Source organism: Hoplias malabaricus, chromosome Y (genome assembly GCF_029633855.1).
Source record: "Hoplias malabaricus isolate fHopMal1 chromosome Y, fHopMal1.hap1, whole genome shotgun sequence".
Lineage (NCBI taxonomy): Eukaryota > Metazoa > Chordata > Actinopteri > Characiformes > Erythrinidae > Hoplias > Hoplias malabaricus.
In genome coordinates this window covers 1,745,569-1,759,345 of record NC_089820.1, presented here as the reverse complement: position 1 = coordinate 1,759,345, position 13,777 = coordinate 1,745,569, and the positions used below count along the sequence as shown (strand labels likewise).

General features: G+C 40.1%; 1 protein-coding gene across 1 annotated transcript in view; it reads left to right on the top strand.

The window, feature by feature from the left end:
- The window catches only part of LOC136678359 (interleukin-1 receptor accessory protein-like 1-B), a 479,144-nt gene that overhangs the window by 424,569 nt on the left and 40,798 nt on the right, over nt 1-13,777 (top strand). Inside the window, exons 7-8 of the mRNA XM_066656394.1 lie at nt 591-723; nt 11,784-11,929. Of these exons, the coding sequence (XP_066512491.1) occupies nt 591-723; nt 11,784-11,929 (279 nt within the window). The remainder of the gene's footprint in view (nt 1-590; nt 724-11,783; nt 11,930-13,777) is intronic.

Sequence of the window (13,777 nt, the reverse complement as noted above, 5' to 3'; positions counted from 1 at the left end):
TGTGGGTTTAATTCCTGCTCCACGTGACTGTGAGAATTTTGGTGTATTCTCCCTGTGTCTGGGTGGGTTTCCTCCAGGTGCTCTAGTTTTGTCCCACGGTCCAAAAACACATGTTGGTAGGTGAACTGGTGACTTGAAAGTGTCCGTAGGTGTGAATGTGTGAGTGTGTGTCGCCCTGTGAAGGACTGGCGCCCCCTCCAGGGTGTGTTCCTGCCTTGCCCCCAATGCTTCCGGGTTGGTTTCCACCGCGACCGTGAACTGGATACGTGCTTACAAACAATGAATGAATGATCTTGCTGATTCCATTCTTAGTGCAAACCACTTAATTTGAATTTCAAATTTATTTTGGTTATTTTTTATTTATTAGTTCAATCTCTCTTTACACAAACACATAAATGTACAATATATTAAAAAGCTTATTTCACCCGCCGCTTAGTCGTTTTACAGAAAGACCTGAAATTACGTTTTGTTTTGTTGTGTATTTTTTAACGTCTGCTAACAAGACCAATACAGGCAGGTTTGTGGCATGTCTAACCGATGCCCCTTCGCACTTATGAAGAGTCTGACCCTTTGTGTTTTTGTGTCTGCAGGCAGTCCAGTGAACCTGACGTGCCGAGCGTTCTTTGGCTACAGCGGCGATGTGAGTCCACTCATATACTGGATGAAAGGCGAGAAGTTCATTGAAGATCTGGACGAGAGTCGTGTCAGAGAGAGTGAAATCAAGTGAGACTGGATTTCTCTTCTTTGGCTTCTCTGCATGACACAACTACACTGAACGATCACTGGATTAGGACCACCTGCTTTGCATCTCCACCCATTGCTATTGAATCAGCTGCATAGACCATACAGGAACACTTCCCCTGCTCTTCAATGGTCAGGAGGTTGCCCTCAGAGCAGGTATGATTTGGGTGATAGATCATTCTCAGTGCTGCAGTGACACTGACTGAAACTCTAGAAGTACTGCTTTGTCTGAGCCACTCATACCAGCACAACACACACTAACACACCACTACAATATCAGTGTTACTGCAGCACGGAGAATGAACCACCACCCAAATCATACCTGCTCTCTGGTGCTCCTGAGGGAGCCCTGACCATTGAAGAACAGGGTGAAATGGGAATAAGTATGCAGAGAAACATGTGGGCTACACACTGAAATGTTATGGTCAGTGGAGGGTGATGAAATGGACAGTGAGTACACATACAAGGCAGGTGTTCCTAATACAGTAATCCTTCAGTGCAGAATACTATAGTTCTGTTTAAAACAAGAACTGAGTAAAATCAATTCATTTCAAGTTCATTTCTTCCCCAAATGTAGTAAATCAGCCAAGACAAGTCTGTTATTTGAATTTAATAGGTACTTACAAAGGAGCAAAAAGGCTCATTTTGTTTAAGTTTGAGAACTAGATATATATTTGTGTAAAGTATACTGTGATGAGTGCTGAATTGAATAGTGGGGCTGTGAGAGGGTGGGTTTATGGTCCTCTGTGCAGTCTTAGTAGACAAGCATTAAATTGAAATGTGCTTGTTATTGTATGTTTTGACTGTAACATGTAGGGTAATATAGTAGGGCAAAAAAACATAGAACAGGTTTTGCATATCTAAATTCATCACTAAGAAGCAGCTTGAAGCTGCTTGTGTTAACTCTAAGTGGCTGTTATGGTAGCCTATTGGTTTTTATTGGGTGAACCAGGCACACATTGAGCAGTATTGAATGTATAAAGCAAGGCACCACTGAATGTCAACTATATGAGTCTCAACAATTTACTGCAGGTCCTTGAAATCAGCTGCATCTTTATGTAATTCCGCACTTTTGTTCTAAAACTGTTTGTGCAGTCATAGGTTTCATTTTCTCATGGTATGCCTTTTGCACCATGGCATGAACCCACCCTTGAGGCCACGGTCTGTATTATGTATCTTTATATGGCAACTACAGAATGAGCTAAGACAAACGTTTTGTTGCAGTCAGTGCAAATATCTCCTTCACCACCTTGAGCTGAGTAGAGGGATACTGTGAGATGGCTCCTTCTGAGAGCGAGGTTAGACAGAGATGGCTGCTCCTCTTCTGATTGTTATCAATGTTTTATTTGGGCTATTAATAATGTAAGGCAGGCATGCAATCTTTATCGTAGCGTGATAAGACTGAAGGTACACAGTGCTGACAGGCTCAAACAAGATCAGGGCCGACCAGCCCACTGGAGACCCTGAGGACTGAGCAAATGTAGATGAAATGTATCATACATTCTAGAATACTTCAGTCTAGAACAGACATCTTAAGCCAGTTCACCAAATAACACAGTGCTTGAGCAACTCTGGACAGTGCGAATGGATTGCAATATGAAGATCACAAAAAAACAAACAAAATGTCTGCCCTCAGTTCATTTGCCTCAATTTTAAATTTTGTTAAAAAATATTAAGATGTGTATGTGATGTCATGTAAGATGGTGATGTCAAATTTCTTGTGTGTTTCTGAGGCTTGTATATTGTTCATATCAATATCGGAATTATATCGTATCGGCCGGAATTTAGAAATATATTGTGATATCCATATTGGACATATTGTCCAGAACTATGCTACGTTTTTTTTGCATGTGATGTCTTGACTTCTTTCATTAGCCTAGACGCACATTCATGACCAAATCTCCCATGCCTAGAGCAGAGGAAATTATTATTTTTTTCATCATGCTTGGGTACAGTGAGCAATGAGGTGGGGGGAGTTTCTAAAGAAATGCCTTTGTCCTGTATGACATTATATTATGAGCGTGAAATTGTTCTTTGGTGCTTTTGAAGTGCTTCACGCTTAGAGAAGTCTGCCCACTAACTCACTCACACACACGCATGTCTAGGCAAATTTGATTGATTAACTTTATTAACCTTTCTGACTTAAGATTGGTCTTTTTTTTTCTTTGATGAAATTAAAAAGGCAAAATCACCTGTTTTCCAGATCAGTTGCACATAATCATACACACACTGAGCATACACATGCTGCCCCACCCACTGTGCCCATTGTTCCCCAGGCACACCAAATGAAAGCTAATGCAAAGGTTAACACCAAAACAGGGTCAGATAGTCAGTGAGAAGGGAGAAAATGAATCGGTCAATGGAGTGACATTTAAGAAACATATCTCAGTTAGGCCAGCTAGGCTTAGAGCACTGGAGCGGCTACACCTTCCGCTGGCCTTGGGGAAAATCTGACCAATTAGGGACTACGGATGGAGTGTGCGGGGGAGTGCATGGTAGGATTATGGTCAAGAACACAACCACAATTTACAGTGGTAGTACCATCATTTTGGTGCCTAATACAAAAAAACAAACAAACAAAAAAAAAAAACTAATCTAATGTGATGTAGCTACTATATTTATATTTACAGAGAGACAGATGTCCACTGCCTGCAACCTTTCTATAAGCAGGGTTATAGGAGTAACATGTGTAAGAACATAACTATTAATTTCATGAATGCGTGGAGCAGAAAGTACTAGCATACATGCTAATTATATTAGGTTTAGCAACCTAGCTAGCAAAAAAAAAAAAACACTAATAAAAGCTCTTTACAAAATGTTTTTTCCTGAAACACCGAATGACCCATCAGCATAACATTGTTTAAATTCTGGTGGAATTAATAGTCATATAGTAGAGCTTGTCTGTAATTTTTTTTTTTTTCACCTGGAAGTGTAGCATCTTCACTAAATGTAGTGTGACCAGACGTCCTCTTTTACCCGGACATGTCCTCTTTTTTAGACTTAAAAAAATGTCCGTGCAGAATTTCACAAACGTCCGGAATTTTGTTTTTCTAGAGTTTACATAGAATTTCAAGAAACGTTTCGTTCACAAACTAGTCCCGCCCTCCCTACTCCGTTAGGTTCGCTTGAGTGAGAAGGGGGAGTGGTGAAGTAGCCTAAAATCTTCGGATTGGACGGTCTGACTGTAGAGCTACCGTTATTGGTCGATAACCTTCTCTGTAAACATTTAATTGGTCAGTCTGCACGTCAGTAGTCCTTGTTTACGTCAGGCAAAGCTCATGTACCTACCCTCATCTCGAGCAGGTATGCCGAAACGTAAATGTAAGTTCTCGGTTGAATTAAAAAAGAAATTCCCATGTTTTGTGTAGCAAATGAAGGTGTAAAGACCTAAAAGCACACAAGTTCAGCCAAGCATACAATGGCAGCAAAATGCATCCCATAGAATTTCACTCTTTCCATATGTTTTTATTTATTTATTACACAAATGACAACCAGAAAAGATAAAGCAGCTGGAAATATGTTTAATTTTTTTACTAAATGCTAGATTTTTTTGCACTTAACTCTGGATTCTATAAAAACAAATTGTCGCTCTCCAGATAAGAACATTCATTCATTCATTCATTGTCTGTAACCGCTTATCCAGTTCAGGGTTGCAGAGGGTCCAGAGCGGACCTGGAATCATTGGGCGCAAGGGGGGAATGCACCCTGGAGGGGGCGCCAGTCCTTCACAAGGCAACACACACACACACACATTCATTCACACCTACAGACACTTTTTGAGTCGCCAATCCACCTACCAGCGTGAGTTTTTAGACCGTGGGAGGAAACCGGAGCACCCAGAGGAAACCCACGCAGACACAGGGAGAACACACCAAACTCCTCACAGACAGTCACTCAGAGTGGGACTAGAACCCACAACCTCCAGGTCCCTGGAGCTGTCTGACTGCGACACTACCTGCTGTGACACCCAGATAAAAACATATATATCCATATTTGACTATTTTTAATTTATTACATCAATTGAACACAACAGCAGTCATTCACACTGTGTGAAAATTCCATTATGAATGGACCAATAGAAATGCTCCAAAATTTCTTATATTGACTTCCACTGAAAGTGAAGAAGGTTTTTTTTTCCTTCTGTGAAGTTGCTGTTTTTGAGATACATGTTTTTCTTTGGACAGTGCTATGAGAATACTTTTGGTGCAATTTTCTATGGGTACCAAAGTACCAAACTGATGTTATTTTTTTTTTCCAAACCACGGGGGAGAGAGAGAGAGAGGGGGGGGGGAGAGAGAGAGAGAGAGAGGTGGGGGTAGGTGGGCAGTACAGCAGTGGCAGTAGGAAAGTTGATTGAGAGAGAGTGGAGTGCATTAAAATGTTGACTGACAGGTTGACAGATTGGCTATATTCAGTGTGTGAGTGTGTGTCTGAGCGCATATATGCTCATGCATTACCTTGCACACTGAGCAGTATTTATCATTTACCCTCTGTGTTACTCTTAACTACTTCAGGCTTTGCACTAGGAATTTTAGATTATTTGCATGACCACTTCACTTCAACCCTCCAGCTTTATCAACATGCTAACTGCTAGCATCATAAGTCTAATCTTAGCCTAATGAAACAAACATACTCCTGATGCGCCACTCTGCAGCAGCTTATTCTGAGATAGCGTCTTCAGCTGGAGGTTATGGCATTGTGCCATACCGGAGATCAAACAGTGTGTTTGCAGTGCGGCTGCCCTCTGGAGATGTGTCAATCATGGCCCCCCTCGAGAGAGCCTCTCACTGCAGCTCCCACTGCTGCAGAGCCATCAAAGCCTGAGTCTCCATTCTACTGATCTCATGAAGCTGCTTTCCAGAGTGCGACTGAAGCCTTGGTTATTACTCTTTGACACATGAATGGTGTGTGTGTGTGTGTGTGTTTCATATTTCATATGGTAGCCTGAACTGAAAGGACAATATGCATGATACTGGGGGATATGAAATAATTTAATTTATAGCTGGATGCTTCTTCTCTGTATGATATCAAGTGGCTTCTGAGGTGTGTGGGTGGGTGAGTGTGAGGTTTTTTACTGCTATATTGCCTGCAGTGTCAAGGGCTTGAGCTGCCTCAAGTTGAACACATGAACACTCACTCTTGTCTTTACACAATGGGCCTTTTATTGCTGCTGGGGCTAGCGTAGTTTAATGGATTTACCACTGGTGTGTTTTGGACTACAAGTGTATTTTTCGCTTATTTGCAACCTGTTCCTGTTTTGTTGATAATTAATTGCAAATAGTAAAAAATAAATAAATTATCATATTTAGGCCAGTACCTGACAGATTACTAAAATTCTAATAGATATTTGCATAATAAATGTGGTAAATAAAATCACAATGCAATGGGACAGGTTTGCATTTGCTTTACCTGTTATTTGACAACGATAATACTCATGCTCACAAAATAAAAGTACAGGGTGGGTCATTTATATGGATACACCTAAATAAAATGGGAATAGATGCTGATATTAACTTCCTGTTTGTGGCACATTAGTATATGGGAATGGGGAAACTTTTCAAGATGGGTGGTGACCATTTTGAAGGCGGCCATTTTGGATCCAACTTTTGTTTTTTTCAATGGGAAGAGGGTCATGTGACACATCAAACTTATTGGGAATTTCACAAAAAAAACAATGGTGATTCGTTTTAACGTAACTTTATTCTTTCATGAGTTATTTACAAGATTCTGACCACTTATAAATGTGTTCAAAGTGCTGCCCATTGTGTTGGATTGTCAATGCAACCCTCTTCTCCCACTATTCACACACTGATAGCAACACCACAGGAGAAATGCTAGCACAGGCTTCCAGTATCCGTAGTTTCAGATTTTCTTTATTTCTTGTGAAATTCCCAATAAGTTTGATGTGTCACATGACCCTCTTCCCATTGAAAAAACAAAAGTTGGATCCAAAATGGCCGACTTCAAAATGGCCACCATGGTCACCACCCATCTTGAAAAGTTTCCCCCTCCCATATACTAATGTGCCACAAACAGGAAGTTAATATCACCAATCATTCCCATTCTATTAAGGTGTATCCATATAAATGGCCCACCCTGTAGTTTGCTGTCATATCTTATTCAGAGCATTAAAGGAGCAATCTGTAGGATTTTTACTGTACTTGGTCATAAAATGTCCAGGGTGTGTGATCATAGTTTAAGGAAACAGTCAAAGCTAAAACACTCTTTGAGAAGTGCCCAGTCCGGAGTTGAACTCTTATGATCCCGCCCTCCGAGGTCCTGCCTGTCATTCCACCCTCTGTCCAATCATTTTACAGTCCACAGTGTGGCCAGGCCTACAACCAGTGTCTCACAATATATATCAGAGGCGATTGCTCTAAGACTGCAAGGGAAGCTCAGCTTCCCCTAAAATATAAAAAAAATAAGTGATCAAATATACACTGTTGTGTGTACATGTCATTGAATAAATATGCACTACAACGCGCTCAACTTTTGTTCAGAATCAGCTTCTTATCACTGGTAAAGATGCGGCTTTCCTCTCAATCATTCCCACAGCTTCACAGTGCTTTAAACAGTGAGGACGCTGAGCTTCCACAGAGTTCAATAGCGAAGCAGCGAAGTGCAGCGAAACGAGACGAGTCATTGGCTAAATGCTGGGCTTTGTCCCGCCCATCGGACGCTCAGCGTCTCTGGGGGTCTATGCTTCTGCATGATGATTGGATGATCTGTCTGAGGCTGAATCCCTTTTTGATTGACAGCGAAATGAGCGATCCAGCAATCGTTTGGTGTAGAGATCCGTGGGAGCATTACATTTTCATTCTGTTCTGAGTTGAACAGTAGACGTTCTTAATCCACTTAGTGGCATTTTCTTTGTTAAAAACGACTAGTGACAAATCGAGCTTGTGTTTCTGTGGGGTTTTTTGTAGCTGCTTGTGTTTGGAGACTGACTTCTATCACTCTTTCTGACTTCTATCGCAGTTTCTGTCCAGCGGGTGCTGCTGAGCCCCTCCACCGTCACAAAGCACTCACAGGCGGACACACTTCACATGGGCCAAGGCCGTTTAAGCAGCCTAGCTCTGCTGGCCATTGAGAGGACACTAGTCAAGTCCCTGGAAAAGACGCCTTGTTGGTACGACAGGGTCACAGATCATTTTCTTAAAAAGGAACGGAAGGTAGAATTTACGTATAAATAAACCGACACATTTTATGATGTAGGCCGAAATTGAGCTTCCCCTCCTTGAAAGACCAGCACCCGCCACTGATATATATATATACATATATAGTCATAACTAGCTCTAGCGTCGACTCTTAAGGTGGAACGGAGAATTCTAGAACCTGACGAGTAATGCCATTAGGACTCGTAAACCGACACAAGAAAGGTGGAACGACATGTTGTGAACGAAAATTGTGGATAAGATCTGCCTCCTAAACGGAATTTATGGTGGAAAGAAAAATCAATAAGTAGTGAAAACACCAGCCTTGTCTAATCTGAATATTTCAGGTGGATTTGGACAGTAAAGGTTTGTAAATTCAGGGAAATGGCGACCGCATGTTCACTTTTCCGCGAAGGTAGATGTTTTAGTGAAATGGTGAACACATTTATGCGTAAATATGTTGATTATGACACATTCTGCTTAGCTACGGCCCATGTTCTTAAATTCGTCTTTCACTGGTTCCTTCAGTTTTCCTCAAACTGGCAACAAGTTCGAGCTTCACTCGTGGGCAGGCGGCAGACCGCTCTCCTCTGTTTTGAAACTGTATTATAGTTCCGATTTTAAACGCTTGGTGTCAGTATTACATACTGCTCTTTCAACAACAGTTAAAAAAAGCCTTTTGCACAGTTTTTTTAGTAAAAGAAGAACTTCAAGACATTTTCTGTCCTAAAAATGTATTAAAACAAACTCACACAGTGCACATCTATCTGACATGCTTCTGAAATCTTAAAAAATAGCATGACAGAGATTATCCTCAGCTCTCTCAGTAGGCTTGACCTCTGTAGCATTCCCAGCAGCTTTTTTTTTAAATGCCACTTTAAGTCTGTAGTGCTACACATGGAGGAGTTATCAGCACAGCTTTGTCCAGCTTTGTCCAGCTTTGTCCAGCTGTGCTGTAAAATCAGCGAATCAACTAAACAGGCCTTTGATAATCACATAATTATTATTATAATTATAACTATAATTATAGTTATTGACCTTCACAAGCCTGTGCCTAGAATGGGAAATTCTGCAATTTCATTAAGTCACCAGACTATTTTCATAAATGTAGCACACGTGGGCTCTTCGTCTCCACACTTAGAGTAAAGAAACTGTGGATGGGTGCTCTAGCCTCCGTTTGCCATAAACAAAACCTTTTTCACGAAGCTTTTATGCTCAGAGTGGTGTGTCAGCATATCTCTGCAGTATGCAGTTGTCAGTTTGTTAAAATGGATCCTAAGGCGAGATTGTCATCCTAGCCTCTGGCACAGTGTGTGTGTGTGTGTGTGTGTGTTTGTGAGGCATGCAGAAAAGCAATGGCATACAATATTATGGAAAGTACTGTTAAAACAAAGTGTGTAATCTTACAAAACAGTGCAGTAGAGGGAAAGACCCACCACATTATATTTTATCATGTACAGTTCAGTTGATCGTTTAAAGGAACACTAGGTGAGATTAGGTTTTTTTTTTCCCTGGTACTCCCCCTAGTGTTTTTCATTTTTCAGCACTGTACTGAAATCTGCGGTCTCCTACCCTCCCCCAAAATTACATAGAGCAATTTCTGCAGTGCTGAGCTCTGAGTAGCATAGGCTCTATTTTCCATATTACAGGTCAGTGGAGCATCACATTGATTTTGAACCTGGAATTATAACATACAAATATTACATATTCTGCCTTTAATGTATGGGTTACCAACCACTGGTTCATGGGCAAGTACTGGTTCCTTTGGACCTGGGCAACAAAAACAGCCATCTAATGGATGGAGGAGTAGAAGTGTAACTGCTGAACAGCACTTTTTAAAAATATTAGCATTGGTTAATTTTGTTTGTTTGTTTGATTTTCTAATAAGGCTACAAAGTACAGTAATTATAAGTGAGTATTAATATATGAATCACATCTTTAAGGATTAAAGACCAAATTGAACCTGCCACAGTGGCTGGGAAAACGCTTTGCTTTTCTGTCCACATATTTGTGTGAGACCAGGTTTGTATGGTGTTATTTATTTTATTGTGCTATATTAAATTAAAATGTGAAAGCACTCTTCATGGAGCACTCAGGGAGTTTTGTTGCTCTTGTGCAAAATAAATATGTGCTTGTTCAGATTTTCACTGCTAGTGCTCAGATTTATTTTGCGTGCTTGCAAGCCATTTTATGCTCTGGCTTGGATATTCAGTGCCTTTAATATTTTCCTCTGCTTAAACTCCTCATACCTTGAGGCCACTGAGCCTGAAGCCAATGTTGAATCAAGCTGGAGACGGGGATATATTCAAATATGGAGAGAGATTAGTCTCAGAATACTTGACAAATGCGTAAATGTTAATCCACAAATTAAACACACACAAGTCACAAATATGTTTCACTGTTCACAAATAAATACATCCTAATCAGTGTCTCTCGGTTTGCAATTTGTATAAATACAGTTACATTCATAAATACATGTCTTGGGTTTTCACAGATATATCATCATTTGATGTGAAAATAAATACATTAGTTTAAATTTACATTGCATGTATTTGTAAAGTCACATTCTCAAATTTAAAAAGCATTTATAAAGTGTTGAATCTGCGTTTGTGGATCAAGTCGTTTCCTCTCACGGGGTTTTGTATTTCTGAGACTTTTCTTTCACATTTCAGTGATAATAAAACATATATTGAATTCCCCAATAGCTCATTCTAATAGCAGGAAATGGTCTCAGAATTAGCGCATGTGTTAGAGTGAAGATGAGAGAGAGAGACTGCATCCAAAGATTGGTCATAAGCTTTAAAAGAAAAATATTAAAGAGACATGCCGTACATTCGGTTCCACATGATTACGTTAAGGCCATCACGCCATGACTGCTTCGTCTCAAGCGCCACAAGCGCCCTGCCTGAAAATACAGCTGAGAGTCCTCATTTGATCCAGACAGGTCAGTTCAGTTTCTCCTCTTGCTCTTTGATAGATTAACATCTTATTAAGAGGGGCCGGTCCTGGGTCAGCACAAAAAAAGCCCTGAATAAAAACAGCAGGTGATGGGTACACAGGAAGAGAGGCCACATTTCAGCCATTATTAGCCCTTCTCCCACAGCCCGCATGCTGTAATTTGTCTGATTTACTCCCTGTGCGCGCATCAGCGGAGTGGCGATGATTAATCGTTATTAAACGAACTGGAGCGTCCTCCGGGGAGGACGTGATACAATGCACTGGTGTTCTGGCACTCATCTGTCCTGTGTTATTAGTCCCACGTGCCACGATGACGCCACAATGGCATTGGAAATATCAGTAAACAGAATGGAACAGAGAGAGAGATTCAACAGTGGTGGGAAGCTTCATTTACTTTATGGAATATTATGTTTTCTCTCCTTCTTCTAACCAGACTTAGTTTCCATGGTAGCTGCTAAGAAAAGCTGCTTTTTTTTCTCTCCTCCAAACCTCATTATGGAGTAATCTTCCCTACCGTGCAAGAAAAAGCTTTGCTTTCTCTGTACTGATTTATATAGCCTACAGTATATTCTTATTACTTACACTCATTAATACACAGGCTACTTCATGGCTGTGGGTGTTGCATATATCGTCTTCTACGGATCAACACTGCATGGTTTGCTATGTACATGCCTCTGCATCTATTGATTGTCATGGATACTATCACAGTGGATCTAAGCGATTCATTAGCTGAAACATTTACCCGTCACTGACGACAGTTATAACCTCACTTTGCCGCGTGCTGTTATTCGGCTGACTAAGCAAGCTAATATGATTTCTGTTGTTGTTGCCCTCATCTGATGAGTGCTGGGATGCATTACAGTAATACTGAATAGGCACAAGCTTCTTTTCAGTCACTTAGCAGTGTCGGTCCTGTTTTGTGTCCTGTAGGACTCTGCGTGAGCACTTAGGGGAGCAGGAAGTGTCCATCTCTCTGACCATAGACGCTGTGGAGGAAAGTGACCTGGGAAACTATTCCTGCTATGTAGAAAATGGCAACGGGAGACGGCAAGCTAACATCCAGCTCACCAAGAGGGGTAAGAAACCTGCTAACACACACATGCACATGACCCATACTACAGGATTACAGAAAATCTTATCCCCATATTGACAGAGTGAGATAATGGCCATATCTGAACTGTAAGAAGATCAGAGAGGTAAAAGTATGGATTATACACACTCCTCACTGCAGGATAATCTGGGAAACCGCCTCAGAATTGGCCCAGTTTTCCTGTGGTGTAGGCACGAGTAAATACAGGTGTTAGGGGTCAATTTCAAAGATCCTAACACACAATAACATCGCCCTTGAGTCGCAAAACAAATTGTTTGCGGTTGTTAAATAGTTGGTGTGTGATATTAATAAGTATTTTAATAGGACACTTTTTAATACTTTGTTTTCAGTGCATCAATACCTTAAAAATGCTTCAATATTTTTCCTGATACCTGGGCCATTAATGCTCTGCTGGTGGTCCAAATACATACTGTAAGACTATATAATTTTAGGCCATAATATGTCAGCCTCTGCCAAAAAGGTTGACACTTGAGCATTGAAAAATCATTGTTTCAACAACAAAAATGATCCTAAATAAAGTCACAGAACACTCAGGTATTTGCTGAATACCTCAGCAAGTAATACCTAAGGGGGGCTATCTTTTAGAACATGGTCCAGAACATGGTCGCCATCTTAAAAGCAGGTGGTCATGTAGCCTATCAAAAAATAAAAGGGTGTCCTGACTTCTGACTCATTAAAATGTAAAATATGCATTCACAGAGAAATGAGTGCAGGAACTCAAAATCAGAGTTTGCTAATGACCCTCCCATTTGAAACTGATAGTGTGCTTTGAAGAGAGCTGTACACGGGCAAAGACACTGGAATATCAAAAAATAGAAAATATTCAGCACAAATAATTTGTTTTGTTGCCCTTATATATATATATAAAAACAGGTTATAAAAGAGTTATAAAAACTCTTAAAATGTCACTTGCATTTGAAATGTTCTTTTTGTAAATTATACATTTTATTAAATTATAGATTTTGAAAATCTATAATTTACTGAATTTTTATGAAGGATAAGAGTATTTCTGGACACATGCACAGATGACTGACACATAACTGAGAAATTGTAAATTACTGATAACATTTTGTCTGTGGCTTGTATTAACACGGAAAAAAAATGGTTTTACCCATTTTACCGGCCCTCTCTGTTACCCTCAGTGTTAGCCTCTCGTAACAGACAGATAGACTCTGCAGTTTTTATATAATTCACAGAGAGTTGAGATGTGTTTGTCGAGTGGGATTACTGGGGCTGAGCTGGTGTGTTCATCCGTCCTCGTTTCACATTTAACTTCAGTTAAAAGTTTTCCTTTCAAGTTTCTCTTCACTTCTAGGCTTGTTTTTATCTTGTAAAAACAAAATAGCTTGTAGTTGTTGTTTTTTTTTTTTTCCCCTTTTCACAGTATATTTACTTAATTATAGTGCTGTGCACTAGTCAGAGACCACCCTTCAGTTATTTAATTTAAATGCAGGTTTAGTATACTGAGATATGGTGCAAGTTTTATTTTTTTCATCTTTATTGAAATATTCTGATGAGATTAGTTTAGTTTAATTAGATTAGTGTCACTTGCATAACAAAAACAAAGGGAAAAAAAGATTTTTCAAAACCAGGGGCATCTGTGTAGGGCCTGGTAGGCTAGTAAATCTATCACCATTAAATAATAATACTTACAAATATTTAATTGGCTAAAATGTATCCTTTTGACAAAATCCAGCGTCAGCTTGCTTGTTGTAATGGGCTGTGAGAGATCATTCATTTATCTGTTAATTCTTTCATGTAAAACACCTGGAGGAAACCCACACAGACACAGGGTGAACACACCAAACAGAGA